Source organism: Marmota marmota, unplaced genomic scaffold, assembly GCF_001458135.2.
Source record: "Marmota marmota marmota unplaced genomic scaffold, marMar, whole genome shotgun sequence".
In the NCBI taxonomy this organism is placed as follows: domain Eukaryota; kingdom Metazoa; phylum Chordata; class Mammalia; order Rodentia; family Sciuridae; genus Marmota; species Marmota marmota.
This window is the reverse complement of record NW_025999842.1, coordinates 64,847,069-64,872,666: the sequence shown is the minus strand read 5'-3', so window position 1 is coordinate 64,872,666 and position 25,598 is coordinate 64,847,069. Positions and strand designations below refer to the sequence as shown.

Sequence of the window (25,598 nt, the reverse complement as noted above, 5' to 3'; positions counted from 1 at the left end):
CCTACCTTGCAGGAGTGATTGGAAGCTTTGTCCCGCCGTGGGCCACTGGGCCTTTTCTGTCGGTGGTCACAGTTCCGCCTACCTGGCAGGCGCAGGGTGTGGGGGGCGGCTCTGCCCCTCAGCAGGCCGCTGGGCCTGCTCTGTGGGTGGTCACAGTTCCGTCTACCTTGCCGGCGCAGGGGGAGGGGGCGGCTCTGCCTCTCAGCAGGCCGCTGCTCCTCTTCTTCCAGTGGGTCGCAGGCCCGCCTACCTTGCAGGAGTGATTGGAAGCTCTGTCCCTCCGCAGGCCACTGGGCCTTTTCTGTTGGTGGTCACAGTTCCGCCTACCTGGCAGGCGCGGGGGGTGGGGGGCGGCTCTCCCAATAAATCTTGAATGTGTTTTTTTCCCATATTTCTTGCACATTCTGTTCATGGTCTCAACAACTTTTTCCATGGTCAGCTTTGTTTTCAAGATTATATATTTTGTCTTCATTGCCTGAAACTCTGCCTTCCAATTGATCTAGTCGTATTGGTGAGGCTTTCATTTGAATTTTTAATTTGGTTTATTGATTTCTTCATTTCACAGATTTCTGCTTTTGTTTTTCTTTCAGAATCTCTGTCTCTTTATTGAAGTGATCTTTCACTTCCTGTATTTTATCTCTGATTCCACTCACACTGTTCTTTACTTCACAGATCAGTTTAAGTATGTACATTCTAAAGTCCCTCTCTGACATTTCTTCCACTGTGGTGTCAATGAAATCTATTATTAGAATATCATGGTTTGTTTGGGGTGATTTGTTCCCTTGATTTTTAATGATGCTTTTGTGCCTTCCAATCTAACAGTATGGATCTGAGGCCTTAGAGTTTCTACCATGTGGACTTATAGTGTCCCTCAAGGTTTCCAGTATCTCACTGTTTAGGGAGAGACAAGTAATCACAACAACCATGCAAATAATATATAGCATTAAATCAAATAGTTCCTACTATGATGTTTACAGTGTTAATTATCATAATAGACAGAAATGATATGATCATTTATGGCTTACAATAAAAACAGCAAGTTTACAAAAGGGTTTACAATTTCAAATGGTGAACAGGGAGAGAACAGAAGTTATACAGGATGTGATGATTATCAGGGAAGAGGAGAGAAGATAAAAGTAAAAAATTAAAGGAAGAATGAAAGAGAGAGCAATAGAGATTGGCTGTTTATTGAAGAAAAGAGAGAATCAAGGGAAACAGGTAAGAGAAAAAATATACATAGTAAATTTTTAAAAAAATTAACAGTAAAAATGAAAGAATACAAAACAAAACTAAAATGTATTAATCAAACATCCTAGTCCTCCAAAAATAATCCATCAAAAATAACTGGCTTAAAAATGCTAGAATGAGAAAAAAACAAATATGAATATATATTGATGCCCATGTACCATTAAGGCCATAATTAAACAGGGAAAATAATTTTTTTAAAGAAAAAAAAAACCTGAATGAAAAGTCAGAATTGTTTCCATTTGAGTTCAAAAGATTATCAGTTTCTCTTCTCGGTAATTTTAGGTGGGGCCATCTGGAGTGTGATGCTCCACTGTCTGGATTGCTGGAGTGAGAGAGGTAATCCCATAGGTGGAATTCCTGGAGGCAGGGTTTAGGCTTAGGTGGGCTCCAGGCTCTTCACTGAATGCCAATTGGTCTGGAGATTTTAAATCAGTGCACCTCCATAACAATACTTGCTGGTCCATGCTGGAAGACTGTACCCCAGAGATCATGGAAGGTTTTAATTTCATCATCAGTTCTGAAGCTTAATATTGCTAGGTATAGTATTCTTGGAGGTGCAGGGCCCCACACCCAGTGCCAAAGTCCTGTTCAGTACCTGTCTGGGTGCCCTCAGCTGGGCACCCTGGGTTCTACTTGTGTGGTAGGGGAGCCAATTCTTAGTCCCCTATGTCACCTGTATACCCCACGCTTCCAGGTCTCAATTTGAATACTCAAAAACAGGTCTCCAAACAACTTCTCCCACCCATGCCCCTCTGAGTTCCCGGCCAGATGTGTCTCTCCCAGCAGGTCCTGCAAGCAGCTGGATTGGAAGGGGAGGGGTAGACCTGGTGGGTTTCCACCTCTCTCTATGTTTGATTTTCTCCTGGTCACTTAAGCACATTCTATGTTGTGCAGTGTGTGCTTACTGGGCCTATATTTTGGGCCAAACTTGGGTTTGCCAGGTATTGGCTCTCTCAGCTGCCAGCCCCCATGGTGTGGCTGCACAATGGCTCCTTCCTTTGTCCTCAGCACACTGATAGAAGAGATGGTGGCTTCTTTTCCACATAAGGATATTGTGCAGGACACCTTTCAGGTTTGTCAGGCAATGTCCTAAAAGCTTCATACCCAGACACACCTCGGGCCTCCTAAAAACAGGAGTCCCTTTAATTCCCTTATCCTTCCACTATGCTCATGGAGGGACACCTCTGGCTGGTGCTTCTGGCCTGACCACGGCAATGGCTGTGTGGCTGGGGATTTCTTCCTTATTTTATTATAGCCAACCTCCTTAGTCCCGGATCTGCTTTGATTGTCCAGTTTTGAATTCCAGTAAAGTTCTCCCCACCCTTATTTTGTTCATCTACCTTGTGGAAAAGCTACTATCTGCTTTCTCGGTTTCATGCCATGGATCAGCAAGGAAAGCGACCTGCTCTATTCTACCATCTTGAAAACTCTGACAAGATTATTCTTAAATTTAACATGAAAGTATCAATATTATGAATCTGATGTATTTCATCATCTCCATTTTGATTTTAAATATCCCCAGAATATTTGGGCTTGGAAAGTCACATACTCAATAAAGGAGGAGATTTGCTACCTCAAGGAATTCAAAGTTACTAGGTCAGCAGCTCATGAACACATGGTCCTATAACAGAAATAGGGCTGTCTATCAGTACTTCTGAGATAGAAGTCTCAATTAAAAGAAGATTATAAAGAAAAATATATGGTTCTACCTAACATTTTACCATATTAGCACTCTCTCTCTTTCTCCCTCTGTCTGAACAAACTACATACATACCTACTTGTTCCTTGAAGTAAGCTGTAGGATGGTGCTTCATCCCTAAACTCTCCAGGATGAATCACTAAATATTATAACATCACTCAACACCAAATCCACATGCAAAGTTCCCCAATTAGCTCTTATGCCTTTCCCCCCACCCCTAAACCAAAATCCAATGAAGGTTTACCCTCTGCTATTGATGGCTAGGTCTCTGGCCATCCGGAACAGAGCTTCTCAATCCTTAGTGCACATGTGGATCACCTGGGGATCTTGTTAAAAGGCAGATTCTGACTCCAGCCATCTGAGTGGGGCCTGAGAGTCTAACAAACTTCCCAGTTGTGGGATGCTGATGATGATCCAGGACTCCACTTTAAGTAGCAGGAATAGGATAGTCCCCCTTCCACTTCTGCCCCTCATGACAGTGACTCCTTGAAGAGTCCAGGTCTACTCCTTATAGAATGACCTATATTCTTTTTAAATCACACACACACACACACACACACACAAACACACAAGTTGTCAGTGGATCTTTATTTAATTAATTTATTTTTATATGGTGCTAAGAATTGAACCCAGTGCCTCACACATGCCAGGCAAGTGCTCTGCCACTGAGCCACAACTTAAGCCCAAATGACCTGTGTTCTAATTATTCCATCATGTCAATAACTTGTCTCTCTATCCTTTATCTTTGTGGTAAATTGGATGTCAGGTGTAGAGTTGGTAGGTTTCTGTTGAGATGTTTTTAGTAAGAATACTGCCTGAGTCATGATATGAGCTTTCTAATGCATTCAAATAGGAGTCAGTTCTATTATATTTCCTACTAGGAAAAGTGTGCTAAGACTTTATCACTTGAGTAAGGTGATGGCTGGATCGTTTAAATAACACTTAAACATGACTGAAAACATAAATAATGTAATTGCATATCAAAAAATAATGTAATTGAATATCAAATTAGTACTATTCACTACAAGAGAAAGAAACCTATCATTTCAAGTTCCAGTGTGATACTCACTGAGGAGTTTTCTGACAGGTAAGGCCAACTCCATCTGGCCTTATAGTTGTTACCCAAGCCATGATTGAGCTCCTCCAAAGAGGAGAGAGTCTCCTGCCCATTCTTGTTACCTTTGTTCACCTGGATCCCAAAGCAGGGCTGCCTTACAACGATGATGGTGTCAACCACCACCACCACAATAAGGGCACCTACTGTCTATGAGCATAATTGTGTACCATGCAGTGTGACAAACCCTATAAGTTAAATGCAAATCCATGTTGAGATCCTAACCCAAAGTGATGGTATTAGGAAGTGGGCCTTTGGCAGGTGAACCCTCATGAGTGGAATTAGTACCATTATGAAAGTAATGAGAGAACTCTCTAACCCTCTTTCGGCCAGTGGAGAACTCAATGAGAAGTCAGCCTTCTATAACTCAGAAGAGGACCCTTCACCAGAACCTGATCTCAGACTTTCAGCCTCCAAAACTGTGAGGACTAAATTTCTGCTCTTTATCAACCATTCAGTCTGTGGTACTTGGTTATAGCCGTGGGAATGGGCTGACATCCTAAGTACCACCAGCTGCATTTGACTCCTCAGGAAGGCTTTGGGCAGGGAGCTAGCTCAAGGTCACCACTGAAATAAGAATCTTTCCTTTTAGATGCCCCACAGAACAGGAACCTACACCCAGCCTGTGAGACTAGTCAGTCCAGCACCACCTTTGTCACATGGACATGACTGGTGGGGTAACACAGGTTGAGGGTGTGTTTCCTACCTTACTCTGGAATCTACCTGTGTCACTGAATTCAGATGCCACAACAGACCTGAGGTTGGTTCCGTGTTCATCTTTATTCTACAGAATCAGGAAATGAGGCTGAGGGACATTAAATTCCCATAGCTACACAGCTGGAAAGAACCAGGGGGCACCTTTACTCTGGGTCTGCCTGTGCTGTGATGTCCCCAGGCAGAGTGACTACCCATTCCCTCCCCCAAGGGAGGCTGGCCTTCCTAAACCTGCATCTGAGCACCTCCGCTCAGGACCTACAAAAAGCCAGGGCTATTTCTGGGACTGTGATCTAAAGGTGGCAGACCTTTGTGATGTTTTGCTCCAGGGCCCCTAACTCACATGGCAGCCTTTTCTGCTTCCTTTCTGCACTGTAACAACCACCCAGGAGCCAGATTCCCTTGCCACCCCACGCCCACCTTCCCCTCCTCTGAGGATGGGCCAGGCCCTGTAAAGGGGGCAAGATTCTGTTTATCCCTCAGCCCTCCTCAGCATGGAGGACTAAAACACTGCCAATGAATTCCCCATGTTGAGAGCCACAGCCGAAGGGGCCCCAGCAAACTTCCAGCTGCCGGCTGATGATTGGCTCACAGCGGCCCCAGCAACATCTAGCTGATTGGCTCCTCTGCAGTGATGCTCATTGGGCTGTTTCCCTGCCCTTTCAGACCATGGAGCTGCTCATTGGGGGACTTTTTTGGCTCCGCCCACGTGACCCAGCCAATCGGCCTCAAGAGCAGGAGGATTGTGGGAGGTGGAGAGAGGCTGGTGTTGGAGAGAGAGGCTTGTGGAAAGCCGGTGGTGGCAGTTGGGGCTCTGAGGGTTTTTCCTGAGAGGCTGTTTTGTTTGGCGTGTGTGGTTCTAAAAATAAAGTTAGTTTCTTTTGACAAGTGGCTCCTGATTGTGCCCAGCCAGACTGCGGCACCCCGAGCTCAGGGTTTAGGCATAAGAAATAAAAGTGTATAAATGCAACTTCAATTATGCTTCAGTTTCCAATTTCATAATGCCAAAGTTTGTTTACTATTCATATATTTGGAACTTAAGAGTGTCTTTTTCCTTTAAAACAAGATGACATACAGTGGTTAGGCTGCCATTGCAGCTCACATAGGTCTTCCAAAGCCACAATGTGTTCAAATAATGCTCATTTCCATAAGGGGACAAATACTTATCACAATACCAATATATTTTTAAAAGAATACAAATACAATATAAGAAAGTTTGCATTTATTAAAATGTACTGATTTGGGGAAAGCACGTTTACAGAAAATCAAAGACTTGGATGAAAGACTTTGGATGTTCCAAAAAACAAAACAAAAACAACCACAAAAACTTCTGGATATTCCAAAAGACTTTGAGTGTTAAAGGCACAGATTTCTGTAATGTCTAATTGGATTTGAAAGCAATGAAAGGGTTGTCACCCACTCTTGTTCTCATCAGTGACTCAGAGGGCTTTTCTTGCATTGTGTGACTCTCAAAGGGGAATGAAAAGTGGAAAAACAGATTTTTCTTGAGGGAATGGAGTTTTCAGAAATAGAACAGGAAAGGGACAGTGGAAAGGAATAAGGGACACTAGAGGTGCTAGAGGGCAATTGCCTGAGCTGTGAGGGCAAGCCCTTGTAGAGGAGGCCCATGGGACAGCTGGTGACGGGTGAAAGATAGGTCTGTCATCCCCAACAGGGCACATGTGACTCCATCAACCCAAATAGCTTTGATGTCATTTGGAGAAACAAGTAAGTGTGTTTCAGGGGGTCTTGTGGGAAAGAAGTGCTCTGTGTGGTAAATAGTTGTTTTTAAGAAAAGTAAGCAAGCCCCAACTCATAGCATCTGCCAATGGCTGTGGTTTAAACATTCCCGCCACAAACAATTTTCAAGCTACAGATGGTTTCATAACTGGCTGGCCAATTCCTGGATATTCATCAGTTTCCATGAGCTGGGGGGGAGGCAGCTCCAACCCACCTATGGACAGCACTCCTCATTGTTGATCCGCTTGAATGATTGCCAGTCAGATTCACGTCATGCAGTCCTGCCCTCTCCTGTTCTGTGAGTGACATTTTAGTTGTTTTAATAGTTACTTATTCAACACTGGCAGAATATCCATAAAGTTCAGTGAAAGAGTGCAAATCCAAAGCACTTTTCTCAGGCTGCCCGAAATCAGAGGGCAGAATGCTATTTGATTAGTGTAAATTCTAGAATCATCACATAACTGAATTCTTGGGACTACATTATATTTTCTGATGACTCTTCTCCATGTAAAAAATTTTTAAGTTGAAGAAAAAAATCACCAGGTGATTTTCTAGAATAGTTTTAAAAACCTAAATACTGGGGAATCTTCTTAGTAAAATACAAATGCATTTCCAAAGTGGGTGAAAAACAGAAGTGTGAATACTTGTTGATGTCTTGCCCACATGTTCCTCAAATCACGCAGCCCATCTGAAACAACTTACTGGACTCAAAGGGCAGGAGGGTGTGGACAGATGTCTTCACACATATAGTGGCTGTCCCTGTGAACTGTAGTGCAGAGACCTGAGCCCAGGAGAAAGGGCAGCCGGGAGAACTGAGAGGAGCAGGGGATGTCTGAGAATCTCCCCGACGGGCTCTGGCCTACACTGTCACCATGATCTGGTCCAGCACTTTCCGTTTGAGATCAGGCACCGTGGCCTCTTTGCTGGGATAACCCACAGGGAGCAGCATCAGCAGCTTCTCATGTGGGGGGCGGCCCAGGAGCATCCTCAGAGGAGGGCCACAGTTGAGAGGAGTGGTAGTGACTGTCACCAGCCCTGCATTCTAAAACAGGAGAGGAAAAGGGTGCATTTAACGTCAAAGGCAAAATCACGGCTCTGCTTCCGGCTTGGGGACATTCTCATTCCTATTACACCTGTGGGTCCCATTGACTCCCTGAAGTTGGACAGCAGAGGCCGCCCGCTCGGTAGCAGGTGTGGCGAATCTCATTTCCAGGCCTCCACCTCCCCTCCTGCTGCTTCTAACCAAGCAGTGGGAAGAAGAAAGATGTTGATTTTATTTTCAATGGTGCTCAATAAATATTAATGGTAGAAAGAAATTTAGAGGACCCAGTTATACCAAAGTAATAACAAAACAACCAGGAGTTCTTTCTAGATAAGAGGTCAGTCTGAATCTTGGTGCATGACCCCCAAAATAACAGCAGTCCCTCAGAGCAATGTGCTAGCCACAATTCTACTATAATTTTCCTACTATATTCTTTCCTGAATTCCAGTTATCTGACTATAGCCTGTTATATCTATCTGTAATGTTAATATTTGACTTCATGGATGTGTATGGATCTGGAGTGATTTAATATGGTTTCCTCTAAAGGTCACTCACAGTTCATCATCATAAACATTGATTCATAAGTTTATATTACCTGGGGACTGTTCTCAAAAACATGCATTGAACAAACTGTTGATTTCCTCCTGAATCATGAGCTTAGATTGTCTCTACCTTCTTACGGTATTTCTCTTCCTATCATATCTTAGCATAGTACTTGACTTTTGAATAAATAAATCTTAAACTTTTCGTTGAGGATATCATTTGGTATCATTTTATGTTTCGGTTACGTTTCAAGAAACATAAAAGTTACTTTATACTGAAGTTTGTACATCTTTAGCAGTAGAAATTTGTGAATATATAGTACATAGGAAATAATTCTTTGAAATATAAAAATGATTTCTATTAATATATTTTATCTTCCAGTCTCTCTTGATGTGAGTACTTTGGTCTTATCACAGGTAAAGAGATTTTTTTTTCTTTTTTTTAGTTCTTTTGTTTGTTCATTTAACTTGGAATCTCAATTTCCCCAAGGAACCAAGGATTGAATTTAACATATCCCTGCACTTGGAAAAGAAAAATACAACTTTATATTCCCTAACCTTTAACTGAAATTTAGCAATGTCTTCAGCTGTAAACATAAACAACAAAGTAGTGTTAATATAGTAGTGTTATCAGTATCTGTGACTTGTCATCAAAACATTTCACAGATATTTTCAATCTACTTTGCAATTGTTACAGATACCTTAAAATATCATTATATTCACTACTTTAAAATTGCAGACTGACTGCTAGGTCTTGGTATTTGATGTATTAATAAAGATTTTACACATTTCATTCTCAGCAACAGGTACAGGGATTTCCCATGACTACAGAACCAACAATAAAAGCAGGGATGCATTCCTAATAAAAATGCTTATGCCCAGCAACTCAAGAGGCTGAGGCTGGAGGATCACAAGTTCAAAGCCAGCATCAGATAATTAGTGAGGATCTAGGCAACCTGGTCTGAAGTCCTGATTAGAAATTTAAAAAGGGCTAGGGATGTAGCTCAGTGGTAAAGCACCCCTGGGTTCAATCCCCAGTACTGAAAAAGAAAGAAAGAAAGAAAATGCTTATGTCCAATGATAGAGGACCTGGTGGCCAGAAGAGATATTGAGAGTAGAGGAAATATCCCAACAGTCTCTTGTTAAGCCTCCAGAAAATAAACATCTAAATAAAAACAAAGGGCACCTTCCAGACTCTTCCCCAGTGGTCCCTCTACCTCTCATGCTTTCCAAGCAGATTGCCACCTGTAAAAACTGTGCCAGGAAGAGGGTCTGCAGCTGCCTCTGTGTGGCAGAAATGGTGAGCTCATTCCTCCCATCTCTGTGCTTGAGATGGGGCTGCAAGATTTTCCGGTCTCTCTCACCCATCATGACCTACCTGCAGAATTACTCCTATGGAACGCTAGAGGGCAGCAAAACCAATCCTAAAGTGACCACAGCTGCGCTGCCTGCTTCTGGGACATATAGCACTTGGTGAACTGAGCTCCTTCCTCCAAGACCCTAAAGCACTGGGTGGTGCCCTGTGGTCTGATGCTGCACAGAGACTCTCTTATTAATCTTCCTGCAGATTAAGGAAAGAAAGAAAATGCTGGCTCCTTCAGGACAATTGTTCAAGTAACCGAAAAGCATATTTCTCTCTGGTGCAATGTGACTATGTTGTGCTACTCGGCATCTAAACTGTTCTTTGAAATAATGAAGGTCATATTTTTAAAAATCAATTGTTTCTTGAAAGTAGGATCACTCAGTCTTCCAACCTTGTGCTTTATTACTTTTATGTGTTTGCCATCTCTCCCCATCCATACCCGAACCCCTATCCTCCCAAATTGTATGGTGCATGAGACAACTACTCCCATGACCCCCAGGATGCTACCTGGAAGGGGCTTAGAAAATATTCATGGAGGGGAAGAATGGCGTTGTTTGAAAGGCACTGCTCAGTTAGGCTCCATTTCACGTCTGCATTGCTTTCGCTGTTTGTGGGTGGGAGTTTTTGTAAGCTTGGGGCCTTCTTCCTAATGCAACTCAGCTTCTCAGGAGAGACGCTCAGGGGCAGAGCCCTGCTTATGGCTTTTCAGTCATTACAACATGACCTAGGGAGTGAGTCTCTGTGACTTTCAGGCTCTGACGTTCTTCACCTATGTCCGCCAAAACCCTTAAGCGACCTGCTGTTACAGTCGAAGGCAAATGCAACAACAAATCTTTCTGTCCCTGAGATGATGTTACAAGTGACTTTCCAGGAAGAATTCCAGCTTGCTGAGCCATCACACTCACCCACGCAGGTTGCCAGGACTGGTTTTCACAGTGGAGTTGCTTTACTTAGAAATTTAGATTTAGATAAGCAATTTCCAAAGGACACTGTTGGAAACCGAGCTGAAATTTTCTGATAAGGCTCCCCTTGGGCTCCCACTTCTCTCTCATGTCCCTTGGGCCTGAGGGAGAACAACATACCTGCAGCGCAGCCAGCAGGATGCCGCACGCGATGGAGACACTGATCTCATTGTAGTAGTGGACCTTTTTCTTGCCACTTGCAGTAAACCCATGTACTTGTTTGAAAATGAGAATCAAAACAGGGGCGGTGTCCAGGTATTCTTTAACCCAGTTGGTTCTGGAGGGGAAAGAGTCAGGAGAATGTTTACTCTAACTTTTCCCCTCTTTTTACTACCTTACCTTATTCATGATGAAACACACACACACACACACACGTTTTTAATTTTTAATTTTAAAAGAGTAGAAATTTTGTGTTTTGCTGTTTTGTGATGTGCACATGTATGTGTGTGCATGTGCTATTCATCCTTATTTTTGTGGGTGTCCAAAGTCAATATGTTCAATAAGCAAGTGCCTAGTGTGGCAAAGTATATGAAATGCTGAAAGAGAGTAAAGATATATCCTATGTGCCAGAGGGCACTAAGCCAATATGTCCAGCAAACTGAAAGCTGATAAGAGCTGACACCAAATGGATTGGGAATCCTTCAAAAATTGAAATATTAATTTTGAGTAGGAAGATTGGGAAAAAGTCCCCAGAATGGCCTCAGGCTGGGCACTGAAGACCAGGTAGAAAAGGGGGATAGGGATAGTGTCCCCAGGCAGAGCAAAGAGAATGAATCTGAAAGGAGAATGCATACAGCCAGGAAATTTCCAGAAGCCTGGAGGGCTGGAGGATGGGTGCGAGCTGGGGCCTGGGTGGAAAGGTAGGTTCTATACAGACACTGGAGGGTCCTGGCCTTTGGGTGCGTAATGGAGTGTTATCACAGGCTGATAGAGGAAGCATTTCAAATCTGTTTTCAGAGGGAGGTGGATTGAGGGGCGAGGGTGATATCACCAAGGTTGATATTTTAAAGTACCAACTATAAAGTCAGAAGGAAACTGGACAAGAGAGCTTGGCAATGGCCCAGGCAGGAGAGTGGGCAAAAGGGCCGGGCTTAGGAGAACTGGGGGAGGGGCAGGAACTGGAGCTGAGGGAATCCAGTTCAGGAGCAGGCAGGGGAAAGGGGACCATGACAGAGAGGCTCAACTGAAATGATGGGGTGAGTAGAGCGAGAGCTGGTAGCTCCGTTACAGGAAAAAGGAAGGGACCTTTTCTGGGAGCGAGAGACCCTTCATGTGAAGTAAACATGTGGAGCTGAAATTTCTGTTTTCCAGCTCAGAACATATCCTTCTTTATTCCATTTCCCTGTCCCATACATTTTGGCAGAAGCTTACTTTTAGAACAGATATTCAAAGGAGAGAGAGAATCCAACACAGTGTAGTTTTTCCTTAAGATATTTTATGTGACTAATTTTTAAGAGATGGTTGCCATACATTTCACTTTTAGCCTAGTTATTTTTTGCTGTTTTAAAACACACTAATTTCATTTGTGAGTTTTTCTTTCTTTTTTAAAAAAAATATTTTTAGTTGTAGATGGACACAATACCTTTATTTATTTATTCATTTATTATTTATTTATATGGTGCTGAGAATTGAACCCAGGGCATCACACATGCTAGGCAAGCTCTGTACCACTGAGCCTCAGTCCCAGCCCTCATTTGTGCATTGGTCTATGGTTCTTGCACTATTAATGACTATGGGTTACACTTTCAAAGCCACTTTATAATACTTCGACAAACAGTCCTGCTGAACTTACTGAGTCTTTTCTCCTTACACAGAGGAGGGACTAGCTCTGGAGCCAAACTGAAACTCTCATGGCTCAGTTTCCTCCTGGAACCACTGTGCCCCCAACCTCGTGTGATCATAGTGAGAGTGAAATAAATACAAATATAGAAAGTGGCCTTTACTAATACAGACAACAGACTTTTGAATCATGGAAATGTCAGTACAGAAAAACCATTTCCAATCCACTTTCCTGACTCATTTGACTTCTAGCACCCTCCAATCCCTCTGTAACACACCCTGTTGGAACCAGGATGCTGCTCTCCACAGTGCCCCTCCAGCCCCGCTGTCCTATGTGATTGAATGTGGCCCAGAGACTGTGTGGGACAATGAAGTTACAGACGTTCTCAATCAATAATATGTATACACACACACACACACACACACACACACATACACATACAGAGAACTCTGGGGATCCAGGGAGCCCAGGTTTAAATGCTCTCATACCATTCAACACCCATCTCTGGGCCACATGGGTTCCATGACATAAATGTGCATTGTGTGTTGATAGTTTCATGATCTAAAATTCTGATGTTTACATTTTAAAATGTAATTTTAAAAGCATATAAATATGAAAGAAAATGTCAATTCTAAAAATATTAGATTAAGCAGTTTACTTATATTCTGAGGTAGGACAAGCATTTAAAAGTATTTTGGTATTTACTTTGCCTAAGCACGCATTGGAATCTGATCTTTTTTTGTTTATTTGTGAGCTATTCAATTTTATACAAATTTATCATGACATAATATTAGAACTAATAAAAAGCAATTCACACCGGGCCAGGTGGCGCATGCCTGGAATCTCAGTGGTTTGGGAGGCTGAGACAGAAGGATTGTGAGTTCAAAGCCAGTCTCAGCAATTTATCGAGGCCCTAAGCAACTCAGTGAGACTCTGTCTCTAAATAAAATACAAAATAGGGCAAAATAGGGCTGGTGACTCAAGTGGTCAAGTGTCTCTGAGTTCAATCCACAGTAACCCCCGCCAAAAAAAAAAAAAAAAAGCAATTCACAAGGACTATTCAAAGGAGGACAATTAGCACCTTCTGCCTGGGGTGGAGGTCTCTTGCCAGCAAGCCAGGGAAGGCAAGATTTGGAACGTAAGTTTTGTCCGTATTACACATAAAGAATTAATAATAGCTATGATTTCAGAATTGACTGAAACAGGACATACGTTTATCAGCTGTTCATTTTAACAAATATTTATTCAGTTACCTACCATGCATCAGAAAGGTGTTGGGTGGTATGAGAGTTTTTAAACCTGGGCTCCCTGGATCCCTGGAGTTCTGTGTGTGTGTGTTTCTATGTGTATGTGTGTCTGTGTTTGTATGTACGTTTTGTTGATTGAGAAAATCCATAACTTAATTGGATTCTCAAGGGTATCTTAGTGTACAACATGGATTTATAAATATTGGTCCATAAAATGGGAAGAAAGGAAAACAATAATTAAAATGCTATGTAGTCACGGTCATTTAAGCATATGGAAGGTGTATATGAGATACATTAGGTACTTAGATGAGAGCAATTAATTCTGCCTCAGTTGAGGCAAGTGAGAGGGTGTAGTATTTTGAGGTACTGTGCTCGACTGGAGTTCAACACCTCTCTAAGTGTGGAAACTCACCTTGATTTTTACTTTTCCCACTTCTTCCCGTAAACATACAATAAGATTCATAAATGCATTATTGATGTCTTATACTTGTTCCAGACCACAGTAATAAATTGCAACTTCTTAAGTCATCAATTCTGATAGAGTTTAAATATCTTAGAAGAAAATTGTTCTTTGGGGACAATAAATAAAACAGGAGCAGGGCCAAGGGGCCCACCTGTCCTCACTTTGGCTCTGACTCCTGTGCAAGAAGTCCTTCTGTGCCCCAAGGCTGTGATCTCACAATTCTTTCTTAGGCTCATATCACCTGTCAGATCTTATACTTGTATTAAATTGTCCTCAACTAAATCTTGCTTTATAAAATCATGTGGAAGACCTGATCTTTTTAGTAAAATGAAATTTACTTCATTTAAGATCTTGAAAAGTATTTCATCATCTTATGTTCCAGAGAGATGAAAAAGTGAAATAATTCCTCAACATTTTTTTTTCAGAAGCAGTGATGTAAGTCAGAGGCTCTATGGGAACAAGGCCTGAATTAATTTTCATAATTCCTTCCAGAGGCAGAATTGAACTTTTTAACACTAAAAACAAAACCAGGGCAGGATTTGCTCAGTTTGTGTTATATTGTTATATACGTATTAATGTGTTGACACATCACATTAATACGTAAAATCAATGCATGCTAATCCAAAATACAATAGTTAAAAAAACCCTACAAAACCATGAAAATGCACCAATTGTTTCATTTTAAGAAGTCAAACCAAACATCCCTAATTGCACCAACTTTGTACCTCAGTTTCTTCAAGTCCGAGACCCATCGGTGTCCCATCCTCTTCATGTAGTTTATTTCCTCTTCCTTTTCGATGATCTCCCGGATCTTATGCTTCGTGTCTGGGTCCTTCACCACCACAAAGGTCCAGGGTTCCGTGTGGGCCCCGCTTGGGGCTGTTCCTATCACAGGATGAATTAACATCAGAAACCAAGACTGCAGGAAAGCACAAGACTGTTAATGAAGAAGAAGCATAAGTAGTCACCATTGCTCAAAATGAAGACAGGCAATCTGGGGAACACAGTGCCTGCCGCTGCCTGATCCATTTTGCTCTGCTTCACTTTAGGTGTCTCATGACTCACCCGCTGAGATCCAGGCCAGGAACCCTGGAACTGGGGGACTTATCCTTCTGCTCTGATCACCTGGGAGAAAATAGCCCTCAGTGACTGCACCATGACCACTAAGGAAGTCTGTAGGGAAGCTCTGACAGCCAAATTCTCCAAAACGTCATTCTTGAAAAGTCAGGAAGGTGGTTGGAAATGGCAAAATGGCAATGATAAAGTGGTTCTCAAGACACTCCTTAAAAGGCTACTGCCTCTAACAAAGCTCTGAGTGTGGCCCCATAAGGTTTGTGATCTTGGGCATACTCAAGAGTTGGGGAACTCCTGGCCCTGTGTGCTCACTATGCACCACAGTGTGTCTTTCTGCTCTTGTGGGTTTCAGGAACCCTCAGGCCACACGTGGATCAGTTCTGGTGTTCTCGGATGAAACTTCATGGAGCCCCACCTTTGTCCAAGGGGCTTGAGTTTCCTTTGAGGTTCCAGGGAGGGATTGAGACTCAGCCTCTAATGGGTGTCCCATCATTTCTAGAGATGTTCTCAGGGGTAGACCACAGTGACCTACAGGTGGACTTTTCCAGAAGCAGTGATTTCTTCCTTCCTAGTGAGTAGTCTCATGGAATAAGCTCTGCCTCTGGAGGGAGTGGGGCCTGTGGACTCTTTCTGGGATTCTTGGTTGCCACACACCACTCCCAATGCTGGAAGTCATGACTGGTTGTGAAATAAAAGTCAAAAACTGAAGAGGAAGGCTACATTTCTGCTGAGTGATTCCAGTTAACTTTGTACCCATTTTATTCATTCATTGAATATTTGTATCTCCAAACATAGTAATTAATTAATTTTCTCTATTTTCAATTATGCTAAACTTATCTTAACATCATATATGTCACATATACATACAGATATATAGATAAAAAGGAAATTTAGTAACTGCTGCCAGTAAAGGACTCAACAGTCTAGTGCACTTGTATCCTTAACTGAAATGAAGTGTTTTATTCTTGCTTCCTTGTAAGAGGGACAATGGGTTCAAAATGGGCATGCAATAATTTCTAAAATGAACCTAAATGCAATTTAGATAGGAATAACAGGAGAAACTCAGATAGAAGGTTTTCTCTTGTAACTCCTCCCCTTTTTTCTATGGCTTTCATTTTTCCCCTTTGTGATGATATTCATTTACTTTGGAAATAAGGTTGTCTTCCTTTGGTTTATTGTATAAATTCACACGGGTAATTTTTGCTAGCTTGTTAGACTACTGTACATGTTAGTTCTTTCCTGTACATACTAGTTCATTAGAATATTGCACATGCATAGATTTTATAGATTATAGATCTTATAAATATATTACCCTAACCTTAATTCACTGTTCCACTGTTGTCACACCAGTACAGAGCTGATGTTGTTGAGGACCCAGCATGCAATTAATTACAAACCTGCTGCTTTGATGACATTATTAATGACTTCCATTGGGACTTGCTCGTTACTTATGAACCTGACCGACCGTCTCTTATTGAGAAGCTCATAAAATTCCTGTGACCTCTTAGCCATTTCCTTCTCAGGATACCGGGTATGGGAGAATGGGATGTGTTCAACGTCTTCCTCTGATTCTGGCCATTCATCTACATCTGCAAATAAGAACAATAAGAGTAGCAAATTTAATGGTCTCTCTTGGTCCACAGGAGGAAGGAGATAAAGTTCTCAAAAACGTTTACAAAGTTATGTAAGCACAAGAATATCAAGGAGAAGGAGGGGAAAGAGAAAAGGAAGGAAGGAAGGAAGGAAGGAAGGAAGGAAGGAAGGAGAAGAAAGAGAGAGAGAGAGAGACTACAAAACCCTGACGACCTATCTTGACTATTCTTCCAACTCTAGACTTATTGAAAATCAAGAAAAAGAAACTTTTTACCTACACAAAGTATAAGGATTTCAAATTTGAAATTTGAGATAATTTGAAATAATCTTCCATCCACTGGAAAATGCTCAGATCACTGAATCAGGTGTTTTTAAAAGACCTTTTAATATCACCAGGTTGATGACATAGTAAGAAATCCCCAGGCCAAAACCAAAGGAAAAATACAAGCCTACAGTCAATAAGCACAAAAACTGTGCTTCCCCAGTTGCATTTGCTATGACTACACACTGGAATTTCCATTTTTACATTTTTCAGAGATTGAGGGCAACCAAAATCAAATTACAGGCCTATACACAGTGGGGACTCTAAATGCTGGGACCCCAAGACTACAGAAAAATGAGAGTTATTTTTAAAAATCAGCCCTCAGGGTCTTATATCACTTTGAAGGGTCCTCCCTCAAACATGAATTTAGAATAAGGTGGTCCTGGATGTCAGTATACCAATTACCTAGCAGAAGCAAAAGCAATGTGTAAATAGTTTATGTACAATTACAATATATAGCAATCCACCAAATATAATCAGGCACATAAAGAAACAAAACATTTGAGCAAGAAACCGCAGAATCAATTTTTAAAAATAAAGTAAGATGCCTAAAAACTCCAAATATTGGAATCAGTAGGTTCAGAGGATAAAACAACTAAGGGTTAGTATGTTTAGAGAGAACAACAACCAAACATACAAATCTCAAAAAGGTAACAGAGAAAATATGAAAGAATATAACCTCTAGATCAGAAAAAATAATAGAATGAAGAACTTAATGGATAGATCTACTAATAGGTTAAGCTACCTAAGGAAGAAGTAATGAATGGGGACATAAGACAAGAAAATATCTAGAATGGGGCAAGTAGAGACCAAGATGGTAAACATAGAAGAATTCAATAGAAAATAGAGCAGAATGAGGGTAACTAATACACATTTTTCATAGTCACAAAAGAAGATAAAAGAGACTAAGGCAGAGGCAATATTTGAAAGGTTAATGTCTATGATTTCCCCAGGACTCATGAAATATACCACATCTATAGATTTACAAGTTTCAGTAAATTCTAGACAGTATAAAAAAGAAACATACCTTTTATAATCAAATATAACATTTTTCCACAATAGTGACTAAAGAGACCTGTGGAAGGATGAGGGACTTGCCCACATGCTGACCCTCTGTGAGTGGATGGGAAATGGAGATTTCCACAAGTAAATTGGTGACTTTCTATTTTTTGTGAGGACAAAATTGCTCAATTTTGCAAAAGCTAAGTTTGCCCACAGACTTGATGATGTTACTTTTGCTTTTATGATAAAACTTGTAAAACCGCTGACTAATCTAAAAAACATGGGACAAAAAGCACTTGTCATGTAAACCTTCCAACCCCTCCTCCTGCTGGGTATAAAGTTCAAAGAATTTCCAGGTTTGAGGTCCAGAGAAATTTTAGGCAATCACCCTTCTAGACCTTGCAGCCAATAAACATGCTTCCTGAAAATTCCTTGGGTATCCAGTCTTTTCTGTCCTATATCACAAGAACACAGGGAAGAGAGCCAGAGAGTCCAAGGCCTGGCCCAGAGGGACCCAGCCATTCTCCAGGTGGAATTCAGCAGGGATTAGCCTTCTCCTGCTCTCACGCTGCCTTTTCCAGAGACTGGGAATCCATGACTACAGTGTTAGCTGTGGGTACCACAGTTTGCTCCTGGCTTCAGTGAGGAATTTTCTTTTTACATTAGCAGGAGTGGCTTGGAGCCAGACTGTACCCACTTAGTTAAAAGAAAGTAGGTGTGATGGGAGATTAATAATGAATACCTATCAGCTTTCTAGCAATCCGTTCTGAACTACATGCAGATAACATCAATTTCATGACAACCCTGAACTTTATCACAGATGTGATCAAGACTTGCTTCACCATGTGCAATTAATTCTGACGACCTTTGCAGCTAGTCTTTGGTACAGGAGCAAATGTATCATGTGCTCCCTGAGCGTCTGAATGGTAAGTTACCAACTCTTAAGATACATTCAGTATTTGCATAAGCTACAGGCAGCCTGTTTACATGACTTGGCAGTTTCTGAGGCTTTTAAAGTTCAAGTAGGCTCTCCTGATCTGGTCCAATGGAGTGGGTGGTTGTGGTTGCCTGAGCCTTCTTAGTGCCAGCTGTTGTCTCTCACCAGGGCAAACAAATGGGCCTATCACCTCCAGACAGGAATGTCCTGTGCCAATCCCAAGAACCCCACATGGTGGGCTGCCCTTCTACAGCCTCTCACAGGGCAGAAGGTCTCTATCCTGCCTGGGCAATGGAGCAGCCAAAAGAGCCACTGACATGGAGGCCAGCCTGGAGCCCAGGGAGCTCCCCAGAGACACAGCACTGGAGAAACTAGAGGAACTGTAGGGCAGAGAGCAAAGAAGAAAGGCACCACCTCTCCACCCTTGAGCCCCTGACTACCCCTAGGAATGTGGCCTTGAAGAGAAAAGGAAAACAGCCTCTGTAAACTCCTGTTTTCTAGCCTCTGCCCTAGAACCATCAGAGCCACAGGCACTCATTCACCTCCAAGGCCCTCCTGCTCTAAGGCTCTCCTGCTCCAAGGCAAACAGTCTGCTTTTCAGTGGGAGTCCTTTGCGGCCACACCTGGGGTTGGTTGCTGATGCCTGTAGCAACTCACCTGCATCATTGCTTTATACCAAGGAACCCCTAAACTGCTCCCTAATTAGTTTCAGCCACCAAGAAATTCTAGGTCACTTCTATCCTCATTCACAGGGAGGTACTTTTCTGGCTGCACCTCTAAATAAATTGCTTTGGTTTTTACAGTTCTGCTTCAAAATCTTTGCAAAGGAGCGAACTATTTTCTAATAGTGAAAGCAAGGACAAAGTGTGTCATGTGTGGAGGAGCCTTGATACCGGGGGAGGGGTGATGCAGCTCCTGTCACCACAGACAGATGCCCAAGGTGTTGGTAGGGGAGACACCTCAGGGCTCAGCACCTACCAGGAAAATGCCTTTTTCCCAGCTGCCCAGCATGGCTCAGCTGCCAACTCGGCCTCTTGGTCGCCTGGCCGCTTAGCTGCAGTGTTGACTGATTATTTCACCGGCAGCACTGAGGTGGATAGAACTGGGGAGCCTGGGGTACCCAGATGGAGAGACCTCTGATAGAGTCATGCTATCCAGAAGCCGGTGGGGTTCGGGACACTCTACCCCAAAACATGCCACCTTGGCAGGAATAGGAAGAGCTCTTGGACCTTCCCCTATCCTTCTTCCCTGAAACAGATCACAAAAACTGAGAAAGAGTTTTTGACTCTTTCCTGAAGCAGGTCATTAGACCCTCATGGGAGGACTGCTCTCCCCTTAGGGAAAAAACCATCCTGATCTCTAAGAGGAGGGGTCTCAGAGAAGGATCTCAGCAAACAGGCCTCCCTGTTCCCTGTTTGTCACCATTAGACACACCCCATTGTGCTATTCTGTGTCCCCACTCCTGTTCAATCTTCATCAAACCTAGCAGAAAAATCTACAAGTTTGGGTTCTGGGGATGTGGCTCAATGGTAGAGCACTTTTCTAGCATGCGGTGGGCCCTGGGTTCAATTCCTAGCACTGAAAAACACAAGCCAAACCCCACTAGTGTAACCATTTCCTAGGGTCTTCATCTTATGAAAGCTCTCTGTGCCATGCAAAACTCGTATAATGAAGCACACATGCTTTTCTCCTGTTCCTCTCTCCTCTGTTAGAAGGGCCTCAGCCGAGGAGGAATAGAGAAAAGATATTCATCCTCCCTCCAAGCAGAAATGAAGCTGGCAGAACTTGTTTCTTAGACCATCCTCTCTTTGTGGTGCCCCAGGGTCCTGTGCGGATCTTAACTCTCCACTAACAGGGCCCCCCCGCAGGATCTCAAGGACAGTGTCTTCATTCAAGTCTTTTTCCTTTCATTAGAGAAATGTCATCTACATTCACCTGTCCTTTGTCCTAAAACCTAAGGGACTTTCAGGAGTCTTGGTCCACCAACCTTTTACATCAGCCATTCAAAACTATGAAAGGGGAAGGGGTTTGTCAAAGGTTGAAGCCACCAAAGACAAAGCTGTATGCATTGTTTCACGATCTATGCTGGTCAAGCTCATCTCTGAGCAGAGTGGAACCTGACCTTGTATGGAATTTTTGGCAGTGGTGTGCTGGTAAGTCAGCTCTTAGAGTGGCAAAGAAAGATTCATAGCCCATGCCAAAATCCATGATGTAAATCACAGCCTGACCTCAAGCTACTGATGGTTTAACCATTAGCCCACAATGCTGAACATTCAACAACTATCTCTTGCTAGCCCCCAAAGGCTAGCTCTAGCTCACTATTTGGTGTGGAAGCATAGTGTTCAGGGTTTGGAGGGCTCTCAATGGTGTAAGTGACTGACATTCTCTGTAGATACAGTTTCTGAGACCTTTACAAATGTGGGAACCTGAATCCACCCCTGGTTGGCTGACATTCAGCCGTGAGAGGCTGACATTGGTTAGCTTGTTACACTGTTACTGAAGTTAGTTGTTGATAATCCTTTGAGCAGGTTTGAAACCAGTTGTGATGGCTAGTTGTAATCGTTACAATATGTCACTTTCCAAGTTGGTACAGACATTTAGATTCTCAGGTGTTACTAACAGTAGGTAAAAATTTCAACACAGGTCTTTCTTAACAAATTGGACAATTTGGACAGTGAAATTTAATTAGAATCAAAGCTTTTGGATGGCCTGTGAAGCTCAGTGCAAAAACTTCCCCCATGACATTAAAATGAATGTGTCTTGATGAGGTATGTTTCCTGTATCTTTCTTCTTTTATTCATTTCTATGAACTTCCATGAATCTAGGCCTAACTAGAGAATTTGTGTGTTAGATTTTCAGTTAATTTTACAGGGATGATCTGAGGTTTTCTCTTGGGCATAAACAACAGCAACTTCTCCTTCTTAGACCTCTGCTCCAGACAAACAGGGAACTGACAGTCTCAGTAGGAACCACACTTGACCTGTCACCAAAGGAGATATAGCTTATCAGCTTGGCCACACCAGACTCTCCTTCTGTCCTCTCCACATCCCTTTCACGAGCTGATTCCTGGTCTCTAAGCATGGAACAAGAGTACTTTGTGAATCAGGACTGGAGGAGTTTGGGTTGGTTCCCATATCTTCCTTACCAGACACCAGAACAACATAGAATATTTATTTTACTGTTTTATATCTTTTGGTTAATATTCAAAATGGTTTGAATTTGCTGTCCATAGGCACAAAACAATCTCATCATTTCTTCAGTAATGGAATCATTTTTCTTCACCAACTCTCCCCCTGCTCAATGCCTTGTCAACCTGGTGTTAGACCATGTCACTCATCCTGTGGTTAAGAGCAGGAACTGGGTGGCAGAGAGCCTAGGTTTAAATGCTCATTCTCATTGGCCACCCACGTGACCTTCCCGTGTATCATTTATGTAAACAGCAAACATTTCACCAAGAGATCTGTGAATGCTACATTCAGGCCAGATGTGCACTAACTGATGATGAGACTGTTATCTCTCTATCAGAAGACTGTTAGCACTAAGACTGCTATCTCCATTGCTCTGTAAAAAGATAGGAGAAGGATAGGGATGGAAGGGAATGGAGAATGGAGAGGCAGAGGACTTTGCAAAAATGAACACTAGGTGGAAGCCAGAGGAAGGCCATACATCTTTGCTGTATCTCCCACCTTCAGGCCCAACCCCAGGCCTTATTCCTTCCCAGCCTCACCAATCCCTGGTCCATCCTCCATCCTTCAAATCCAGTGGCCTTCCCTCCATGCTTACCACATCTGATCTCTCAGAGAATTTTAACCCTGCTGGCCACCTGCTGCCTCCTACGTTCTAGATAATTCTGTGGGAGAGGATGCTCAGCAAACACTTGGATGCCTGGATCCCGGAGCCTGACTGCCTGGATCCTGCCTCTACCACTGTCTTGGGAAGGTGGCTTACCCATCTGAGCATTAGTTTCCTTTCCTGTGATACGGGGATAATAGTAATGCCTACCTCATTGTACTGTCATGAAAATTCCTTACTAAGCATGTCACTGACAGGCCCCAGAAAATGCTTTACGAGGCTTGTTGTTATCCTGGAGCCTCGTTGCCCACTCATTTTCTTTTCCATAGAACATTTTCCCACCATATTCCTCTTATCTGAAGGGTCTGTCCCCAGCCTTCTCTCTCAATGCGCTCATTTCATGGGTTCATTAGTTCTGCAAATTCCAAATACCACCCACTGCTGGTGCCTCTCCCGTGAAGGTCTTCTACTGGGATCCCTCACCTGAGGTCACTATGAGCTCAGACAGAACACTCCCTAACGAAAGTCACTGTCTTTCTCTCTAAACTGGATCCCCTTCCCCTCGCTCCTTTATGATTGTATCATTCTGACTCTTCCAGCCTCCAAATCATCATCTCCATCTTCTCCCAATATCCAGCTTATTACCAAAGCCTGTTGTTCTTCCTTTAACTTCACTTCGACTCACCCTCCTTGTGTTTCCCCACCACCACCACCACCCAACCCCTCCTTGCCAAGATAAATCATTCCACAGCTTCAGAATAGATGTCTCCTTAGGGGAAGCGCTCCCTACCTGGACACCAATGGGGATCAACTTACGATGTTTCTACCTAACAACGTTTTTACTTCATAATGATGCCAAAACATATATATTATTTCTCACTTCCATACAGTATTCTGTACACTACATGAGCTCTTCAACATTTAATATAAAATGGGCTCTGTGTTGATGATTTGCACCCTGATAGGCTGAAGAAAGTGTTCTGGGCATGTTTAAGATAGGCTGGCTAATCTAAGATTTTTGGTAGTTTAGGTTATTAAATGCATTTTACACTTATGATATTTTCAACTTACCATGAATGTATCAGGATATAATGCCATCGTAGGTAGAGGACCTGTGCAGTTGGCATTCTGGGTGGGGTGTCCTTCAACATTGGAGCATAAGAGGCGGTCCCCCTAACAGGCTGCCTGGTCTTGGCTCCTGGGTGGCACGTTCAGCATTGCTACTGACTCCCAGCATTGAGGGCCAGCAGGACACCCCACTCAGTTCCCTCAGGACAATTCAACAAACATACACACTCACAATTTCCATTTCCATTTCCAGGCAGCCTCTGTTTGGAGGTGGGAGTCTCACCAGAATCACACAGCCTCTTCCAGATGGAATCCATCCTAGGCACCCAGCTCAGACAAAGCAGCTCTAAAATACCACTGGGGACTCCTGCCATCTCTCTTGCCTGCCTCCTTTATTGTCTCTTTCTAGGGCCAGCCATGACCTGCCCCTCCCCTGGTCAGCAGGCCCTCCCAGCTGCTAGCAATCTGCCCAGGGCATTCTGTTCCTGGGTACCCGTGGCTGCTCCTCCCTGATACAGTCCCTCCCCTTGCTGATCATCCTCAAGGCCAGCTTTATTCTGTCCCAATCTTCCATCACGCCCCCAAGCCTGCCTTAAACACTTTAAGGTGTTTAAACTCCACCCAGTTTGAATCACCTTGTTTCCTAAATTGGACCCTCAGCTTGTTGAGAACAGAGGTTACTCTTGACTGTAACCCACAGGATCTGGCACAATAAAAACCAGAAATCCCAGAGAGATGCCACTTTGTCAATTTTAAAGTTTTGATCAAAACTCCATGCTCACTGTGATGAAAACCTTCAGAAAGACCGTGACAACCAGAACAGGATCAAGACCAGGGAAAACTTCCAACCCTCAGAAGCTTTTGACTGAGTAGGAATGAAGGGGGTGGGTTGCTGCAGGTGACAAGCTGATTGCCTGAGAGATGGCTTGTCTCTGTGACACACTGACATTAGAGGTCAATGGCAAACCTGGCTTTCACATCTTCGCGGCCTTAAACTCTCACAAAGCTGACGATGTGCACAAAGGCTAAGCCAGAGGCTGCTGCGGTCTTTACCTTCTTGGACCTGGTGGTGGTCAGTGCTGTCTTTTAAGTCTTCATCCACCCAGGGCCGGGCTTCAGGTTCCCTCTCCTTCTGGAGGCTTCTGTCAGCAGGTTTAAAGATCCACACAATCAAAACGCAGACAACCGCTACCAAGACTGCAGTCAGAGAAAGCATGTTTGGTAGCCGGAGCCTGAGGGTGAGCACAGGTTCCACAGAGGTGACTTAAACAGCCAGGAGCAGAGGTGGGGAATGCTGGGAGTGCGGAGAAGGAGAGGGAGGAGCTGGGGGAAGGAACAAAGTGCAGAACTCTCAAACTCTATGGGACTTTGCAAAAGAGCAAAGATCACAGTCATACATGTGGGGTGGGTCTGGGTTTGGTCCTACACCAGCACATTCACTTTTTAATAATCAATATATTCTTAGACATAATTTCCAGGAACTGCATAAACAGTAATGCTCTAGATCTGGCCAGTGGTGGTAAAGACATTTAATCTTTCTGCTGTGTAAGTTTTCTCCACGAGTATCCTTAGTTTGCCCAAAGCTAGGAAACTCCTAGCAAACTTGTTTTTAAAAGAGTACATTTCCAGGTGGCTACTCAGAACTGCCGAAATAAAATTTCCAGTAAAGAAGCCTAGTTAAAACAAAAAGAAAGAAAAGAAAAGGAAAAAAAAAAAAAAGAAGAAGAAGAAGCCTAGTCTCTGCATTTTAAGGGGCATACTCAAGGCACTGACCTGAGGTGACTTGTTAAATGATGCTCATGCAAAATATGGAGTCAAGAAGAAGAAAGTATCATTTTTGCATTATAGAAAAACTTTGATTTGGGGGACTGGGGTTGTGGCTCAACAATAGAGTGC

At 43.0% G+C, this 25,598-nt stretch overlaps 1 protein-coding gene across 2 annotated transcripts; it reads right to left on the bottom strand.

The window, feature by feature from the left end:
* Positions 1-5,769: 5,769 nt before the first annotated feature.
* On the bottom strand, positions 5,770-25,007 carry Iyd (iodotyrosine deiodinase). 2 transcript variants are annotated; one of them, XM_015502218.2, is made up of 5 exons: positions 24,756-25,007; positions 16,386-16,577; positions 14,640-14,799; positions 10,545-10,701; positions 5,770-7,557 (listed from the first exon to the last, which is right to left on the bottom strand). In XM_015502218.2, the coding sequence occupies exons 1-5, from the start codon at positions 24,916-24,918 to the stop codon at positions 7,375-7,377; spliced, it is 855 nt and encodes a 284-aa protein (XP_015357704.1). In that variant the 5' UTR covers positions 24,919-25,007; the 3' UTR covers positions 5,770-7,374. The 2 variants fall into 2 exon arrangements, with proteins under 2 accessions (XP_015357704.1, XP_048655788.1); XM_048799831.1 differs by lacking the exon at positions 24,756-25,007 and adding an exon at positions 17,931-17,967.
* Between the last annotated feature and the right edge of the window lie 591 nt (positions 25,008-25,598).